The sequence below is a fragment of the Canis aureus genome, chromosome 15 (genome assembly GCF_053574225.1).
Source record: "Canis aureus isolate CA01 chromosome 15, VMU_Caureus_v.1.0, whole genome shotgun sequence".
In the NCBI taxonomy this organism is placed as follows: domain Eukaryota; kingdom Metazoa; phylum Chordata; class Mammalia; order Carnivora; family Canidae; genus Canis; species Canis aureus.
Genome location: NC_135625.1, coordinates 25,423,286 through 25,442,869, shown reverse-complemented (window position 1 = coordinate 25,442,869; position 19,584 = coordinate 25,423,286). Strand labels below are relative to the sequence as shown.

The window sequence follows — 19,584 nt, the reverse complement described above, 5'->3', positions numbered from 1 at the left end:
GGTCTCCATATGAAATTGGATGGGGTTTTTCTCCTTAACTTAGGCATCACCAGAAGATTTCTGCCTTAGACCTCTCCCTCCTCTTGACTCTCTAATAATGAGAAGGAAAGCATGTTGAGACCCAAAACACAAAGAGAAAACCCTTCTCCCTGAAACCTAAAAAATAAGGTTCAAGCCATCCATTTCACACTTAATACTTTCACTCCTGACCTAGATAAGTTTCAGATCATTCCAGCTATTGCTAAAAGCTTGAAGAAAATATAAACAGGATAAAACCATAATAAATGATCAGAAAGACTACTTTAAGATAGGCAGTCTCGGATGCCTGGGTGTCTCATTGGTTGAGCGTCTGCCTTTGGCTCAGGTCACGATCCCAGGAGTCCTGGGATTGAGTCCTGCATCGGGTTCCCCACAGGAAGCCTGCTTCTCCTTCTGCCTATGTCTCTGCCTCTCTTTCTGTCCCTAATAAACAAATGAATAAAATCTTTAAAGGAAAAAAAAAATAGGCAGTCCTGTTAGGCCATTTGAGTGGGTGAAGTATGAACTAACGCATGAAAGACAAAGAGTTTATAATGAAAATGAAAGGGAACAACATTCCGGGCAGAGAGAACTATAAGTTCAAAGACACTGAGGCAGAATTGACCAGTTTGGAAAACAGAAAGAAGGCCAGGGCAGCAGGAACACCTCCCATGAGGTGAGAGTGTAGGAGATGAGGTCACCTAGGTAGGTAAGACCAAAAGTATGGGACCTCAGCAACCATGGTAAGGACCTTCTGTTTGATTTTATTCTTAGCATGATGGAAACTCATGGAAAATTTTGAAATTGAGGAGTGATCTCTCATGTGCAGTTCAGAAGATTTGTCTAGTTATCATATTATACTGGAATTGTAGGAGAGAAGAGAGGGAAGCAGAGACCAGTGGTAAGGCTGTTGGATGAGTCCAGGAGGAAATGTGATTAGCTTCCAGTGCACACCAACATTTTGACGATCCAGTCAGTGAGGCATTCTTGTGATTGAGACGTGGATAATACAGTTAGAGCACAGGCTGGTTCCTGGTGTCTGACTTGTGCATTGAAGAGCTATTTACTGAGATTGGGAAAACTGAAGGAGGCTGGGGTTTGGGGAGGAAGTGAAGGTTTTTGTTTTAGAATTACTGAATTAGAGCTGCTCATTATTTAGGGAGATGTCTGGTAGGCAGTTTGGTTAGTTTAAAAGATTTTAATGAAAGAGTTTAATTTGGAAAGAATTCAAGAAAGCATTCAACTCTTTGGATTGTGGTAAAAATGCAGCATTTGTTAAATTACTGAATATCTAAGTTTAATCCTAAGAAAGGTCATCCCTAAATTCTGTTTAATTTGCTTGTAGGCCAAAAGGATTCTTGAAGGAGATCATGGCTCACCTGCTGGAGAAATTGATGATGAAGACAAAGTATGTGGCTAATTAACTTATGTCTAAATATAATGCTTTTGAGACAAAAGATTAAATAACTTTAACAGCTTTTACCCTGTTTGAGAGAAAACTTTATTATCAATTGTCCTTTCTTCTGACGAAACTTAATTTTCTTTTAAAAAAACTTTATATTAGATACTAATTTTTTTGATAAGTTTATATATTTTAAAATATATTTTAAGGAATTCATTACATGTATTTGTGGCTAGGACAAGGATGAAACTGAAACAGTTAAGCCGACTCAGACATCTGAGATATATGATGGTGATGGTCCCAAAAATGTGAGATCAGATGTTTCTGATCAAGAGGAAGATGAAGAAAGTGAAGAATGTCCGGTGTCTATTAGTAAGTGTAAAGATTCCATACCGGGTGTATACGTTAGCCCTTTTTAGGTCACTTATCCAAACAGTTGGGTGGAATGTAATGGATGTAGAATTGTGTGTCCAACAATTCTGAACAGTCTGGCGTGGACTTGACCAAATGACCTGTCCTTTCAGCACCACGCTGTCCTGCTGCTTACTCTTTTGAAGATCTCAGATACCATATGTAAAGGACTTGTGTAATGCAGGAATGCAGTACATGGTAGCTTCTATTAAGATTCAGTGCTGGAAATTTACTAAAATCTCTGTATTAATTAACTTAGACTTGTCCAAAGCTGAAACTCAGGCTTTGACTAATTATGGAAGTGGAGAAGATGAGAATGAGGATGAAGAAATAGAAGAATTTGAAGAGGGACCTGTGGATGTCCAGACGTCACTTCAGGCTAACACTGAAGCTACAGAAGAAACTGAACACGATGATCAGGTATTCCAGACCAACACATCTTCCTCCAGTCTTCTTTAATTACTGAAGGCAGATCTTTTTAAAGATGTCAAAATTTACAGCTTCCTTGTTCTTGTTTTCATGAATAAACAAATTTCATTAATATCCTTATTGAAATCTCAAACACTAGCTTATTTTTGTATTTAGCAATGCTTATATTTATAGCACTTTAATCTTTTTCTTTTTCTTTTTTTTTTTTTGTGTGTGTAAAATCCTAAAAACTGACATTACTTGGAAGATCTGGAGTTTTCATTTATCTTTATGTATTTCCTACTCATACATGGAAATAGTATATAACAAAATCATTCCCTTTGCTACCTCCACTTCATCCTGTCCCACAGGCAGCACTTTGTATGATTTCTTTGGCTATTTGACTCTCTATTTCTGAATAGCATGTGTGTATTTTTATTTATTCACTTATGCACTTGACATTCTCTTTTGACTTCCTATTATAGTAGGTGAAGACTTTTTAGATCATTTATGACTCATTTAATTATATTAATCCTATCCTCATTCAGTTGTATCTTTTGCTTAAATCTACATTTAACCATAGATTTTATCAGACTACGTAAATATTACTGCCAAACTAAGCAAAAGCTTAGTCTTATACAATTTTTTTCACCTGAAATTAATAATTGTCTCAATTTTTTATTTGCCTAATTTTCTTTGACACACACCGAAGTCTTTGTTCTGCCCACCAATAGCTGTATAAACTTCTCAGTAGACTTTTCTGCACATACCCTTCCTGCTCCATCCTGGCTTTGGCTCTTCATTAGACTTGCTCACTAGCTAGCAGCCTGGGAATCCCCCTTGTCATTCTTTATTCCATTTGTTTCTGAAATCCAGTCTTCTCCTTTTACCTCATTTTGGTAGAGCAGATCTCTAGTACTTCTCTGAGAAAGAGTGCGTCAAGGATAAATATTCTGAGACTTTAAATGTCTAAGAAAATCTTTAAATTCTTCCATGTTAAACCATTATCTTCCCTCAAATTTTTGAGGCATTACTCCTTTGTATTCCAGTTTTCAGTGCCTCTGTTGAGAAGGCTAATGCCTTTTTTAGTTCTGATTCTTTGTATCTTACTTCTTTCCCACATAACCCCATCCCCATCTCCACCCCCGCCCCCAGGAGTTCTGGAGTTTTACAGTGATACACATTGTTGTGCCTCTACTTTCATTCACTCTACTGGGTACTTAGTGGGTCTGTAAGTAATCAATAACCATGTCCTTTATTTTGGTAAATGTTCTTTTTTTTTGTATTTCTTCCCTACCGTTTTTCTTTCATTCCTCTTGGAATTAATACTGTCAGATATTATTAGCCCTCATGGGTTGATTTTCTGATTTTCTCCTCTTCCTTTTATTGTCCCATTGCTTTTTGTTGTTGTTGTTTTACTTTCTGGAAGATTTAATACTTATACAAATGTCATATTTTTAATTTCTAAATATTTTTGTTTTCTGATTACTTTTTTATAGCACCCTGTTAGTTTAGAGAGGCACTATCTTCTCTTACCCATCTGGAGGCTTTCTTCAAATGTCAGTGGTGCCTTCATTGTTTATACTAAAAAGATACACTAGAAAGCCGGTTGAGTTTGCTCTGGGCTTCACTGTCAGGCATTTGGGTAGATAGCTTTTTGACAGAAAATTCCAAATGTTGATAGCTATTGGTCCTTTCTCTGGAGTGGTTTGTTTTTGCAAAGGGTCTTCTATTCTCCTCCTGCCTAGGAGGAGGTCTATATTTATACTTCTTGGTGCCTGTGTTCAGGAGCTAGATGTGGGCATGGTGCTGAAGGTCCCATCACTATTCAAATAGACTTGTGCTGAATCCTTCTGTTTTCAGCATGACATTTTACCCTATCCTTATTTGTGCTTTTTGCACCCCACCCTTAACCCTGGCAACCCCCGAGGTTTGAGGCTTACTAGTTCAACTTATCTAAAATATAATCTCCCATTTTCTGTCAAAGTTGGGGGAGGGAACTTCAGTGTTTGCATTTTCTTTAAACAGCTTTCAAGAACCACCAGCACCACCTTCTTTTCATCCACACTATTCCCCTTCCGTGCATGAGGGGATTCTGATTTTGTTCTCTCCTCCTGCTAAAGGCACTAGGCTTTATCTTTCTCCCCTCAACTCTTCCATTCACTTAACATCTACATATAAATGGATGTCTCTTAGTTTCATTCAAGACAGTCTGATACAAAAATTAAAAAAAAAAAAAAGTGAAATCCATAATACTCTAGTTCTCTATTATTTTGAGGTTAAGGAAAAAGTAAAACCTTTTTACTTAGCCATCTTAAAGTTTCAACTACAGCCGCCTTCTTGAACACTTTCAGAAGATATTTTTAAATTCCCTTGTATGAAAGTCTCAGGTTGGACAGACAACCTTACATTCTTAACCATCTCCTATATAATGGCCATATATTTTAGGCCTTGCTATTAAGACATCACTTTTTCCTTCTAGGTACTACAACATGACTTTGAAAAATCAGGAGAAAGCAAAAATGTCCCATCAGAACAAGATCCCACTACTAGTAAAGGCAAGAAATGTAAAGTGTTCAATTTTAAGATTATCTAAAGTGCCCTTAATGTGCTTAAAAGCTAAAAAAATAAATTCTTAGCTAATGTAAGTTTGAAGGTATTTTTGGACCTGATGTATGTCTTTTTTCTTCTCCTAAATCCTTTGTAGAAAACAGGACTTTTTTCCTTCAAACAGCTGCTCGAGAAAAGCTGATAAATAATTAAACACATAGAAAAAAATCTTACAAGAAAGTATCTTTAGATATAAATGTGGGGGATTTCTTAGAATACCCATTCCTGGGTATTACTCATGAATATCCTGCTTAATTAGAAATTGGGTGGATGTCAAGAGTCTAATTTTTAAAACATCTTCTGTTAAATCTGATCAATAATTTTAGGAATCACTGATAAGGAAAAATTTATAATTGTCTCTTTTTTTGGGTCTTAAATGTCTTGATTATTCATTCATACATACTAGTTGGTGTAATTTTAAAATTTAACAGCTGTTGCATTACACTAATGATAAGACTTTCTTTTCATAACAGATGACCAAGATAGTACTCCTGTGAAACCCTGTTACCTCAATATCTTGGAAAATGAGCAGCCTTTGAATAGCGCTGTCCAAAAAGACTCTCTGACTACCATCGATTCATCTAAACAGCCTAACCCTTTGCCTTTACCTTTACCTGAAATCGAAACCTTGGTGCCTACAGTCAAAGAAGTTAAATCTGCTCAAGAAACTCCTGAAAGCTCTCTGGCTGGAAGTCCTGATACTGAATCTCCAGTGTTAGTGAATGACTATGTATGTATCATTTACATTTCATTTCCGTGCATATTTCTTCATTTTCAGGTTAACATTTTCAGTCTGTAAACACAGACTAGGTGTGTTTGTGTTTGTATTTAGGTTTAGAAACTGCTGAAAGATATTTCTTACTCAAACTTAAACTTGAACAGAAGGGTGATAGTGAATTAGGATGATCATCTCAAAACCTATTCTTTATAAATTTATGACCCAGATCTTGAGTTTTAGGTGGCAACCTTGAGAGAGTTCAAGTTCAGATCTTGAACAGATTTGTGAATCATCATTAATCTCTTACAGAACCCATGCTTGACATCTCAATAGTTTTAGAACATTTCATAAATCTTTGATAAACCTGAAAGTTTACAGTTTGATAGCAGTAGACTCCCTTCTCTATATATGGCAAATGAAAGACATATATGGTAGCAAATCTGTACCTAGGATGTAAGTAGATAAGTTTTACTCTGGACATTTTCATTTCAGTTTAATTTTATAGTAAGTAAGTTATTTTTTGGATCTTGAATTATGTTTTATAGACTTGGCGAAAATTGAGGGATTTTTAACAATATACTTTTAGGTCTAAGCAGGAATGTGTGTTTTTGTTTGTTTGTTTTTTTTAATTAACATCAGTTTTCTTCCTAAAGATATAGTTTACAATTATGATTTCATAATTTCTCATTAAGGAAGTCTATATAATATTTCAAAAACATTAGTAGAGTAACTTAACTGTTTTGATGGCTTCATCAAACAAAAAATTAGCATTTACAACTCTGAAAGTTACCTCTGTTACAGAGTTGCTCTAGGAGGCAGTCAATTGAAATTAAGTCTGATTATAGAGGGACTTGAATTTGAAATTTAGGCAAGGGACACTCCTGAAGGTTTTTGCACAAGAATAACAAATGGCTGAAGTCATGGTTTTTGAAGATGAATCTGATGACTGTGTAAGATAATGTTGTCAAGAATGCTGTTAGGAGGCTCCTTTACCATAGGAATATCAAGTACAAGCTTAATGAGAGAAAGAGATGGGTGAGAAATGTTGAAAGAGGAAAAATCTAAGGTTTCCACTTGAGTAATTGGTAAAATGATACCATTAAAAATCAGAAAGGAGAAGTAGGAAAATAATGAAGTGATCACAGAAATGAGTTATTAGATTCATGCCTCATCTTTCTGAACTTCCATAGAGTTGATACTGAAAGCCTGTAAATGTTTACTTATATTCTGCTGCATACACTCTGATGGGATTCCACAAAATTATCAAAAAACCCGAATTCTTGTTCTGATTGTTTTAGTCCTCAGTGTTACTGTTTCTTCCTCTAACCTTCATAATAAGCTGGCTCTTTGTTTTTTTTCAAATGGAGACAGAAATGCTTGACAGCATGCCCCATAGCTGCAAGTGCACGACCTGTCCTGTGCACTCCAGCTTTGCTTTTATTCATAGAGCTGAACACAGAAAAACCAAATAGGATAGAATTACTGATGTAAAAAAAAAAAAAAAAAAAAAAAGAATTACTGCTGTATACTCCTATATAAGAATCCATTTTATCTGTTGACATGGATGATTTTAAAGGCTTAGATCCAGAGATAGAGTAGATTGCCTTCATTAAATATAATTTATCTTACAGGAAGCAGAATCTGGTAACATAAGTCAAAAATCTGATGAAGAAGACTTTGTGAAAGTTGAAGATTTACCACTTAAACTGACAATATACTCAGAGGTATTTTGCTCTCTTTAATTAAACTTGTCTTTATATAACAAATACTATTGGGATGAAAACTGATTTTTCAGGTTGTTTTTTTTTTTCCTTCATTTCAAAGGCAGATCTAAGGAAGAAAATGGTAGAAGAGCAAGAGAAAAACCATTTATCTGGTGAAATACTATGTGAAATGCAGACCGAAGAATTAGCTGGGAATTCTCAGACACTAAAAGAACCTGGTAAGAGTTTCAACCATATCATACTGAAAAATTAACAAACCTTGGTACCATCATTTTGTTTTTTAAATCCACTATTAGTACTTGGAAGATTTAAGCCAAATACTGGAAGGGAAGCCTAATTCTGTAAAAAGTCTTGGTCCATTGCCTAATTTATAAAATGGTATTATCAGATAATTTTTTTGTTTTTAAAATCTTGAGTTTTAGCAGTGTAAGAGATGCACATTAATTTAAGAAGGAAAGATACAAAAGAATTCATGATAACCTGGCAGTATCCCATTTAACTATTGGTTTTTAGTTCTTCTGGGTGAGATCTTGTGTATTTCTGAATTAATATACTTATAAATTTTCTTAATTTAAAAAATTCAGACATCTCTTCTCTTCCATATGAAAAGTGAGCATTTGGATCTTTATTATTTTTGGTTTTTCTGTTCATGATCTTTATTTTAAATATATTTGTTTTCTAGTTCCATTAGCTTTGGTCATGACTCCACGGCTACTGCCTTTTCTTTCTGCTTTTTCTGTCCACTCTTACTCATCTTCTTACATTAAGGTTACAAAAACACATTTTTGTAACTAATAGTTAAAACTTAAAGATGACTCTTTGGAGAGCCAGTTGATAATCCCAGATTTCCTTCTCTATGGATCTAATAGCGCAACCCCTGGGCCACCCAGAGGAGAATGTGTCTTACATCAAAATCAAACGATTTTCGGGGATCCCTGGGTGGCGCAGCGATTTGGTGCCTGCCTTTGGCCTAGGGCGCGATCCTGGAGACCCGGGATCGAATCCCACATCGGGCTCCCGGTGCATGGAGCCTGCTTCTCCCTCTGCCTATGTCTCTGCCTCTCTCTCTCTCTCTCTGTGACTATCATAAATAAATGAATGAATGAATGAATAAGAAAAAGAAATACTTAAAAAAAAAAATCAAACGATTTTCTTTTTGTTACTCTATCAATACATTAATCAAATTATATAAGATTTTGGGATCCCTGGGTGGTTCAGCGTTTGGCGCTTGCCTTTGGCCCAGGGCTTGATCGTGGACACCTGGGATCGAGTCCCGCATTGGGCTCCCTGCATGGAACCTTGCTTCTGCCTCTGCCTGTGTCTCTGCCTCTCTCTCTGTGTGTCTCTCATGAATAAATAATCTTTAAAAAAATCATACAAGAGTTTTTTTTTTTTTTTCCCTAGAAATGAGGTGTGAAGAGAAGCATAGACTAAATTTCAAACTTTCAGTTAATTTCCCAGTATTGAGCCCAGTTCTCCTTGTTAGAATCTCACCTGCTGAGCCCCACCCCCTTCATCTTGTCTCCATCTGCTTTGAACATTCCAGGGATTTGTCATCTGGCCGGCTTTCCCTCCCAGCCACTCTTGTTGGTTGATATTTAGTCAGTTTTATATAGTTTTCTTTTCTGGTGGGTAGTTTTCTTAAGAAGTATCTGCTCAGTATGCAATCTTCAAATGGAAACCGTCACCTATTTTTTTTTTTAAGTATGCTTTGAATTTTTTTATTACTATTATTTATTTATGATAGTCATACAGAGAGAGAGAGAGGCAGAGACATAGGCAGAGGGAGAAGCAGGCTCCATGCACCGGGAGCCTGACGTGGGATTCGATCCCGGGTCTCCAGGATCACGCCCTGGGCCAAAGGCAGGCGCCAAACCGCTGCACCACCCAGGGATCCCCCGTCACCTATTTTTAAACTAAATTAGTATCTCCTTTATAATAACTTTATGCTAAAAGTTTTAATGAAAGAGAACAGTATTAAATTCTAGTAAGTAAGGTGTTAATTCAGTAACTTAAAGCGCATTATTCTGTTTTTCAGAAACAGTGGGAGCCCAAAGCGTATGAGAGGTCTTCAGAAGCTCATCTAACTCGCTTTACATAGTCAATGCATATATGAACTTGGCACTAAATAAACATCTGTTTTGATCTGTATAAAGATGTAAATTAGTTTGACACTGCATTCTTGATAGGTGTGCTAATTTCTGCCCGTGGCAGTTTAAAACATCAGAAACTGAATTCTGGACAGATTCCAGCCTTGATACACTCTGGGGTTTTCTTCTTTCTTTCCTTTTTTTAAAAATTTTTCTGTCGATTTTTTTTTTCCCCTTCCTTTGTGATGTTTGGTATCGTTAAATTTAAGATGTAGTTTTAAATAAAGTTTGGACTTCTCTGTAAAGTACTTTTTTTGGAAATTATGTTGAATTCTATACAGTAAGTCACCCTTCTATATGATTCGGATATTCAGAGAAGAGCAAGAGTTAGAGAAATACAGAATTTAGTAAGACCAGCCATTAGACCAGGCTTCCAAATAGTGTCAGTGTTGCTGCTGCTGGGTCTAGACACCTGCATGTCTTATTCTTGTGCAAGAACAGGCAAGTTATAAAGGTATCCAGGACATTGGTGAAGTTATTATAGCATATAAATATTCTGTTCAAATTGGATGTTTAGAACACATGTCCTTATCAGATAAATATTTTCCAGAATTCAGTTCCTATCTATGTTGCCACGGTCTTTAAAAAAAAAAAAAAAAAAAAGTTATATAATTAGGGAGTATTTCTGCACAAACAAGTAACACTGTGATAAATTTTACATGAAGAACCAAACCCTCTCAAGTAGGGATTTACAGAACTAAGTTTTATGTACCAGAATGTTAAGGCTCTATATGTCTTCAGACAAGCTTGCCTTTTGAGATGGTAATTTTAAGACCAAAGCATAGCAGTTGATTATGTGTGTGGTGAGAGAGAAGCAGATTTGCAAATGAAGTACTAAGCAATGAATATGTATGGAATTTCTTCATCACCAAGTAACTCAGTTTTTCAAAAGTGAATTATCTTTAGATTGCAAACTTGCAATATACCCAACTAAGGCTTCACAGCCAGTTAACAATTCAGTCATAGGTTTTTTGTTGAATAAAATATGAAGAATTAGTTTCAGTTAGTGGTCTTTAAAATTTATTAACAATTTACTGAAATACCCAAAGAATTTGGTTGGTATTCCTTCAAAATTTTTATTTGCTGTATACTTCAGTGTAAAATTATAATGCCCAGTCAGGGAGTGTTAAATGAGGATTTCCCTTTAAGGACATTTACTATATTGCTAATTATGTGAAGTATAGCTCTCCCAACATTAATTTAAAAACCTATTCAGATAACCATTCAGAATCAGGAATTCTTACCCAGTTTGACTCCTGGGAAGCTGAAACAGATTATATGTATACTTAAGTTTCTATACATGTATGTTTTCTAGACTCTGAACAAAAAGGGGAGAATTTCATGTTGACATTCAAACCAAGCCTTACGCATATTATGGCTGTGTCTCTCTACCTGCAGATTAAAGTGCGATCCAGTGGAAGACCAATCCTATCGGAGTTATTTTCCTAGCACCTGTGACTTGTGTTACAGTTGCTGTCATCTTCTCTTTTTTATTTTAGAAGATAATTCAGTTTTAAAATCTCTGGGGCTGAAGATCAGATAACTTGTTTGACCCTTTCCTTAGTAACTGTTGCTCAAAGTTTAGGCAATAAATATTCCTATTCGTTAATGTTTAGGTTGAAAATCTGGTTATAGATAAAAGAGGAAGAAAAGGTGAAAATGGAGAACCTTATGCAGGTTGAGAGAATGCTTAAAATAGCTCACCAGACTGTGCAGGTACTCTTTGTATTTTGTAACATTCACTTTGCATAGCTGCTTTTTCACTGTTAATAAATGTATATCCTCCATACAACCATGAATTTGCATTTTCATTTAAACTGACATAATCATTTATGCCTTAGAATTTATTCCAGAATTTTTATGGCTTGACAGTTTTAAATGTAAGAAAAAAAGAACCAAACAAACAAAAAATCTAAGACATGAAAAATAGAGACCCAACATCTAGTCAGGGAGGACTTACCAATTTAAGAGCATTTTTCTTACAGTAGGAACAATAAATAATATAAATATTAGAAATAACATATAATTACACTATAATATAGAAATAATAGAATTACTCTGTAATTATTTCCTAACTATATCTCTTTCATATACTATGTAGAAAACATTCTCATATTACTCAAAAGTTAGACTGGCATGTTTCTTGTTTATTGCCCAGTTTTACTTAATATAAAGAGTTTATTCTTTACCTGTAAGAAACAATGAGCTCTGGATGTCACATGTTTCACTGCAAATACAGCTGCCCAGTTGCCTTGTCTGGAAGAGTGATCATTTCTTGTTCTTGCCATATAATTCTAATTGCTACTTTAATGTTGGTTGTCTTTATACATCTGGTTCCTTCCTCAGAATCATTGGTGTCTTTGCTTGGCTCATTTTCCATTAAGGAACAGAGAAGGGAATCCTGTGCCTTTAAATAACTTTGATTAATTTAGAGTTTTAATTATCAGTTCATCTGCCCAGACTCATAATGTTTGGGCCAGCTATTTACAGAAAGTTATGGATTTGAATATTTTGAAAACAAATTGCATTATAGAGCTTGAGTTCAAGTTGTCTCTTACAAACCTCATTAATATACTAACAGTCCCTAACTTAATGATGGTTGGAATTAGAATTTTTCAACTTGATGATGGTGTGAAAGTAGTACAGGCATACGTTGAAGATATTACAGGTTTGGTGCTAGACTACTGCAGTAAAGTGAGTCAAATATTTTTGGTTTCATAAAAGGGTATATAAAAGTTTACACTATACTGTAGACTATTGACTGTGCAATGGCTCTATGACTGAAAAAACAATGTGTTTTACTGCTAAAAAATGCTGTCATCTGAGCTTTTAGCAAGTTATAATCATTTTGCTGGTGGAAGGTCTTGCCTGGATATTGGTGGCTGCTGACTGATAAAGATTGGTGGTTGCTGAAGGCTGGGTTGGCCATGGCAATTTCTTAAAATAAAAAACAATGAAGTCTGCCCATATCAAATGATTTCCTTTCTTTTTCGCATACTGATGTGTTGGATAGCATTTTACCCACAGAACTACCTCCAAAATTAGAGTCAGTCCTCTCACCCTGCTGCTCCTTAAGTTTATGTAATATTCTCCATCTTTTCCTGTCATTTCAACAATCTTCATAGCATCTTCCCCAGTAGATTCCATCTAAAGAAACCACTTTCTCTGCTCATCCATAAGAAGCAACTCCTCAGCCATTCAAGTTTTATGAGATTGCAGCAGTTCATACACACCTGTATCTACCCAACATGGGGCTTGAACTTACAACCCCAAGATCAAGAATTGTATGCTCTACTGAGCCAGGCACCCACCCCCCACTTCAGGCTCCACTCCTAATTCTAGTTCTATTATTTCCACGACATCTGTAGTTACTTCCTCCACTTGAAGCCCCTTAAAGTCATCCTTGAGTGTTAGAATCAGCATCTTTCACACTCTTGTTAACACTGATATTTTGACCTCTTCCATGAATCACAATTGATTATGGCATCTAGAATGGTGAATTCCTTCCAGAAGGTTTAATTTACATTGCCCAGATCCATTTGAGTAATCACTGTCTAGGACAGTTACAGCCTTACAAATGTATTTCTTAAATAATAGGACTTGAAAGAACTACTCCTTGATTCGTGTGCTGCAGAATATGGATGTTGTGTTAGCAGGCTGAAAATAGCAGGAATCATGTACATCTCCACCAGAGCTCTCTGGTAACCAGGTACATTGTTAATGAGCAGTAATATTTTGAAAGAAGTCTTTTATTTCTGATCTGTAGGCCTCAACCATGGGCTTTGTTTACAGACTGGTCATTGAACACTGGCTTTAACTTAGTCACCAGGTGCATTAGCTCCTAACAGAGACAGCCTGTCCCTTGAAGCTTTGAAGCCAGGCCTTGATTTCTCTCTAGCTATGAAAGTCCTACATGGCATCTTCGAAAAGAAAGCTCTTTCATCTGCACTGAAAATCTGTCGTTTAGTGGAGCCACTTTCCTTGATTTATCTGAGTTAGATCTTCTGGGTGACTTTCTGCAGCTTCTATATCAGCACTTACTGCTTCACCCTGAAGTTTTATGTTATGGAGATGGCTTCTGCCCTTAAACCTCAGGACCCAACCACTGCTGGCTTCCAGCTTTTCTTCTGCAGCTTCTCCAGACCTCTCTCAGCCTTCACAGGATTGAAGAGAGTTAGAGTCTTTGGATCAGGCTGTGGCTTGTGGGGATGTTGTAGCTGGCTTGATCTTCTTACCGGACCACTAAACCTTTCTCTGTATCAGCAGTAAGGCTGTTTTGCTTTCTAACCTATGTGTGTTCACCAGAATAGCACTTTCAATGTCCCTGAAGAACTTTTTCTTTGCATTCACTACTTGCCAGGTTTGGCACAAGAGCCCTAGTTTTCAGCCCTTCGTGGCTTTCTATGTGCCTTCCTCACTAAGCTTAGTCATCTTTAGCTTTTTCATTTACAGTGAGAGACATGGCAACCTACTGAATGGGAGGAGATACCTGCCAATGACTTATCCAATGAAGAATATCCAAAATACATAACACCTAAAACACAGTAACAAAAAAGAAAAATCCTATTAAAAATAGGTGGAAGATCTGAATAGGCATTTTTCCAAAGAAGACATCCAGATGGCCAACATACACATGAAAAGATGCTCAACATCACTAATTACCAGGGAAATGCAAATCAAAACCACAATGAGATATCACCTCACACCTGTCAGAATGGCTGTTATCAAAAAGATTAACATCTATGTGTAGGTGAGGCTGTGGAGAAAAAGGAACCCTCATGCACTGCTGGGAATGCAAACTGGTGCAGCAACAGTACTGGACAACAGTACGGAGGTTCCTTAAAAAATTAAAAACAGCAATTCCACCCGATCCAGTAATGCCTCTACTGGCCATTTGCCCAAAGAAAATGAAAATATTAATTCAAAGAGTTATCTGCACCCCTATGTATACCAGCATTGTTTACAGTAACCAACACATAGAAGCAACACAGTGTCCATCGATAAATAAATGGACATTTGAACACTTGGAAGCCACTGTATGGTTCTAAATTTCCCTAATTTCAATACTGTGGTGTCTCAGGGAGTAGGGAGGCCCATGGAGAAGGACAGACGGCGGGGTGGGCGGCAGGTAGGTCACCAAATCAAATACAGTAACAATGAAAAAGCCTGGAATTTTGTGAGGATTACTAAAATGTGACACAGGCACAAAATAGCAGATGCTGTTAGAAAACGGTGCTGCTAGACATGCTTGACACAGGGCTGCCACAAACCTATTTGTAAAAAACAGTATCTGTGAAGCACAGTTAAAGCAAAGTGCAATAAAACGAAGTACACCTGTAGTCTTCTTACTAATGTCCTCTCCAAATTAACACAGCAGTTACTACCACCATCCAGTGGGAACATCTTGATAAACACCCTCCCCGTTCTCTTTCTATATTCTAGATGTGTATCTAATTATGCCTAAGTACATCTATAAATAGGCTTATACTCTATATCCTATTTTATAAGTGTTTTTTTTTTTTTTACCACTGAGCATCATTACCGAGAATCTTACTGCCAGTTGTTACTTCCTCCATATTATTTGATGTGGTCCTGAGGAACTGGTCTAAAACAGCATCTCACGTATTTATTATGAGTATCAAAAGCTACAACTTTAGAAAAAAATACAAGTTAACCTGACTTCATTTTTATAAGAGGGACAAAATCTGAATTTTTTTTTTTTTTAAGATTTTATCTATTTTTTTAAGTAATCACACCCAACATTGGGCTTGGACTCATGACTCCCCCAACATTGAGTCGCAAGCTCCTGCGACTGAGCCAGCCAGGCACTCTTGAGGTTTTGTTTTTTTTTTTTTAAATCAAATCTTATTTTAATACAAGTCCTCTTGTAACCCTCTCACTTCACTAAGACAGTACTAGCATCACTATAGTTTTGTGGAAGCACCTCCTTCCAGGGGAAAAGGAGCCTTAGCACACCTGTGTCCTGTTGACACCACTGGGTTTAGAGGTGGTAAGATTAGTCATGTAAGATAGTGGCCATTTAATCATAAGTTGAAGAACCCACCTACATAACCCTTATAATTTAATTCAGATGCTGTGTTCAGCTTCCATTTCTCCATAACCGCCCCCCTCACACCAGCATGTGGGTATCCGGAGAATCAGCATACGTGACTGCTGACAGTACTTCCAGGGATTGTTTATTGAGCATCATGAGTACACGACATTATACAAAATGAAGTGGATACAGTCTCGCCCAACTGGCATGCATTTCACAGTTAATGGTTAATGTCTGAAAGGTTATTAATAAGTTCTATTAGCACTTTCATAAATAGACTGATTTCTGAAAAACACTTTTAGTAACAAGTTTTTTAAAAATATTGATCAGAGAAACAAACTAAACATTTATTACATGAATGATATTTATGTAAGTTTATGGGTTCACCTCTCAATTTTCACAAGGCTTTGACCTCTTCACAGAACCTGGAACTCAGTTTCTGAAGTTAACAACTGCCTGGAGTTTCTGGGAGGTAGAGTAATTATGAAAAAAGGGACGTGTCAATTCTGTGCATGAAAGGCTGCCTTGTACATGGATTACTTCATGAACCTAAAAAATTGCTTCTATTCAGGGTCAAAAGCTCAAGTATTCTTGCCTATTAAGATTAATACACAGTTGAATGTCTGTCTCATCCCCCTCCAATCAAAATTAGTGAAATTACATTGCTGTCACAGACAGCAAAGACCACACAGAATGCTAATTTTAATAGTAGTTGGAACCAGAAGGAAAGAAAAACATACAAATATGTGGATTAAAGTGAAAAACTGAACAATGTACAGATGTGCTGGATTCAACACCCACCAAGATTCTTGCTTCATTCTGTGGAGGTGGGTCCCATATGTCATTGCCCATCCCCATCCCCAAATGTCAAAGTGAAGAGAAACTGTAAATTCTAGATGATTGATTTTTGTACATAAAGAAGTTACCTGTAAATGAGGAGAATCAACTGTTATGGCAAAAATAGTCTGTGAACTGTAAACATAAGAAAGACAAGCCCATGCCTCCACAAGAAACTATCGAGTCTTGGTCTTTGCAAGGACATCAGACGGCTGCACTAGGTGGATGCATGTGAGTTTCCATCTTCATGCCACAGACAGAGCATTCTAGGGGCCAGGTGTGTGCTCACCAACCTATGCAAGGGTCTGGGCAATCCCGCAGGTAAGTTTCATATTGACCTTTGGTAACGTCCATCAAAGTTGTGAATACAGTCAGCTGAAAGAAAAGTTACATTTACTTTAAGGATCTTTCCAATTTTAAGGTGTCTTGACTGGCATTTCTATACATGTCAAACTGCTTTATGAAGTTACTTAATATAAAATAATACATAAATTGTATATAAATAGTCATAAAAATAAATATACAAAGACAAATAGTCAATAACAATTATAGTTCACCATTTAGGAATACAACTGAAAAAATAAACAACTAACTTCAATACAGCCACTATTCCGAGTCATGAATATAAACAGGCTCAGGAAAGAATCCCCTCAGCTCCTTAGAGATCTTATTCCTAAGTAGGACACTGCTTCGCCACAACACTTTAACCCTCGACCCTCCTCAACAGTATCAACAGTGGTCCCTGCAAAACCTAATGGCGTATACCGTGGACTGTACCGGCTCAGCTGTGGCTGTCCTTATCCTTAGCGCATTTGCTTTCTTTCGTTTCTAAAAAATTTTATTTACTTGACAGAGAGAGTGCATGACCAGGGGGAAAGGATTTCTGAGAAAGGAGCCCAAAGCAGGGCGCGATCCCAGGACCATGACCTGAGCCCAAGGCAGACACCTCACCAGCTGAGCCCCCCCAGACCGCCCCCCCTTACTGCGTTTCTAACACAGTGGGGGAAACTATGCGGGCACAAAACTCTGTCTGTAAACAGACTTCAGACCTGGCTGAGTTTTAGGTGTTAGTTGTGTACAGCATGAAATTTCTGACAGGGTAAGTCAAAAGTAAAAGGCTACATATAAATGTTGTGGAAGTAAAACTGGAAACAGTACTTTGACCAATTTGGACATCAAACAACATAACAACATCAATCAATCTGTCCTATCCCAAGAGTTACTGTTTTAGTCACATAAAACATTTTTAAAAATCAACCTTAAGGGGAACAGGACTTGGGGTCCTAGCTCCAACTGATCCAAGATAACAGGGAAAAATAAAACACAGGACCAAGTTATTTTCCTAAAAGTGTATATATATATATATATATACATATTTTTTTTAAATACCTTGTTGAGGACAGGTTTTGTTGATAGGACATCATACATGGTTGCAAATGAGATATTCTAAAACACAAAAATAATTGAGTTCATTAAATTAAATGCATATGTCAGTAGCCTTATGCACAAAAATGGGTCATCAGAAACCATGACATTCTTGTCTACCTCCCCGCAATCCCCCTAAAGAACTGCCCTTGGCATCGCTGTTAGTTAGAAACAGAGCTAATTGGATTAACATTAACAACTTTTTCTCTCTCTTCTGCCCTCTTAATTCTTGCCTGTTTGTCATTCAACTTCACACAGTGGTGTCCAGCATCAGAGTCAAAAAGGCAAGTACAATACAACTTTGATCTTTAGATTCAAAACAAAAACAGTACAGACTGTCCAGCGATACTTCCCAGAAAGTTTATCAATTCTTCAAAGGCCAAAGAAAAATGCCACAACTAAGATAATCTTTAAAGGTCACCATTTCTTTCTACATATGACATGTGAATGTACCTCTTGGGTTGTCTGGTTTAGACACATCTTTGCAGGTGTTCTGCGATCATCAAGAAAGAGAGGATTTTTCCAACGGTCATAATTTGTTTGTACCACATACCATCTATCCTGCTTGGGGTTGAGTCTAGATAGAAAAGAAGAAATTCTGCTTAGGCTTCCTACCTTAAACTCATAAATACGTCAGTCTATGCTTTAGTTTCTGCTTACTTTGTGTGAACACGTGTACTTACTCATATACATCCAAAGACTGTTTTCTATCTCGTGTGATCACACAACCCTCCCCAGACTTGTTGCCTCCCAGGATAAAGTATGCTGGGGCCAATATCTTGGTTTTGATCAATGTATTCTTGGCTTCTTCGTAACTACATAGAAACACCAAAAAAGAAAAAAGTAAACATTTTTAGGTGACTTGGAATGAAAAATTTTTAGCTGTGGAGACTAAAGGAACACAAGTCTCTGAGAAACATGTTCTTTTATTTTTTTTTTTTAATTTTTTCTTTAAGATTTTATTTATTCATGACAGAGAGAGAGGCAGAGACACAGGCAGAGGGAGAAGCAGGCTCCATGCAGGGAGCCCGACGTGGGACTTGATCCTGGGTCCCCAGGATCACACACTGGGCGGAAGACGGCGCCAAACTGCTGGACCATCAGGGCTGCCCAACGTGTTCTTTTAAAAAAGGGTGGTGCACAATGGCTCATGGAGGAACAACCGCTGACACCATGTGGTAAAACATCAAGATCTGAAATATCCCCTAATGTGAAGGACAAACCAAATAGCCTCAAGAAATTATCTTCCACCCTTATTGTTTAAGCCTTTTAGTCAACAACAGATCAAGAGGAAATAATATTACTATTTATAGAACTTAGGGAATAGACAGTAACCTTGAAAACTAGGGCTTTTAGAAATCAAAGTGGATTTTCAGAAAAGCCACTATATCTTACTCCCTTGACCTCATTAAAAATCAGATACCCATTTATTCTAGGTCACTTGGATGTGGTGCTAGCTACTATTACAAGATTTCTGCACCAGCGCAGAATTAAACTAGGTTAACAGATATTAACAGTTTAAATGAAGATTTTACTGTACAAATTCTCTTCTGGTATGAGTAGGTTTTTGTACATCAATAAACATTAATAGGTACCCTTCATGCTGGCACTATCTCTAGCACTTTTTAAATAAATCAGTTCATTCTTTGCGTTAGACACACACACACACACACACACGGATTATTACTCAGCCATAAAACAATTTTGCCATTTGTGGCAACATGGATGGACTGTGAGAGCATTATGCTCAGTGAAATAAGTCAGAGAAAGACAAATGCCCTAGGCTATCACTTACATGCAGAACCTAGGAAAACTCATCAATACAG

The 19,584-nt window shown here is 36.9% G+C and overlaps 2 protein-coding genes across 31 annotated transcripts in view; one reads left to right on the top strand and one right to left on the bottom strand.

Moving 5' to 3' along the window:
• PCM1 (pericentriolar material 1) overlaps positions 1–11,233 on the top strand; it is an 80,492-nt gene extending 69,259 nt beyond the window's left edge. For 27 of the 28 annotated variants that reach the window (XM_077848889.1, XM_077848883.1, XM_077848895.1 and 24 more), the window contains 8 exons: positions 1,364–1,426; positions 1,657–1,792; positions 2,091–2,251; positions 4,722–4,806; positions 5,323–5,579; positions 7,199–7,291; positions 7,392–7,509; positions 9,330–11,233. In XM_077848889.1, coding sequence (XP_077705015.1) covers positions 1,364–1,426; positions 1,657–1,792; positions 2,091–2,251; positions 4,722–4,806; positions 5,323–5,579; positions 7,199–7,291; positions 7,392–7,509; positions 9,330–9,355 — 939 coding nt within the window. In that variant the 3' untranslated portion in view covers positions 9,356–11,233. The remainder of the gene's footprint in view (positions 1–1,363; positions 1,427–1,656; positions 1,793–2,090; positions 2,252–4,721; positions 4,807–5,322; positions 5,580–7,198; positions 7,292–7,391; positions 7,510–9,329) is intronic. The other variant, XM_077848881.1, reaches the window with a different exon arrangement.
• Positions 11,234–15,621: 4,388 nt separating this feature from the next.
• Positions 15,622–19,584, bottom strand: part of ASAH1 (N-acylsphingosine amidohydrolase 1) — a 46,829-nt gene continuing 42,866 nt past the window's right edge. For 2 of the 3 annotated variants that reach the window (XM_077848904.1, XM_077848906.1), the window contains 4 exons: positions 18,442–18,573; positions 18,212–18,335; positions 17,723–17,779; positions 15,622–16,708 (listed from right to left, as the gene is read on the bottom strand). In XM_077848904.1, coding sequence (XP_077705030.1) covers positions 16,619–16,708; positions 17,723–17,779; positions 18,212–18,335; positions 18,442–18,573 — 403 coding nt within the window. In that variant the 3' untranslated portion in view covers positions 15,622–16,618. The remainder of the gene's footprint in view (positions 16,709–17,722; positions 17,780–18,211; positions 18,336–18,441; positions 18,574–19,584) is intronic. The other variant, XM_077848905.1, reaches the window with a different exon arrangement.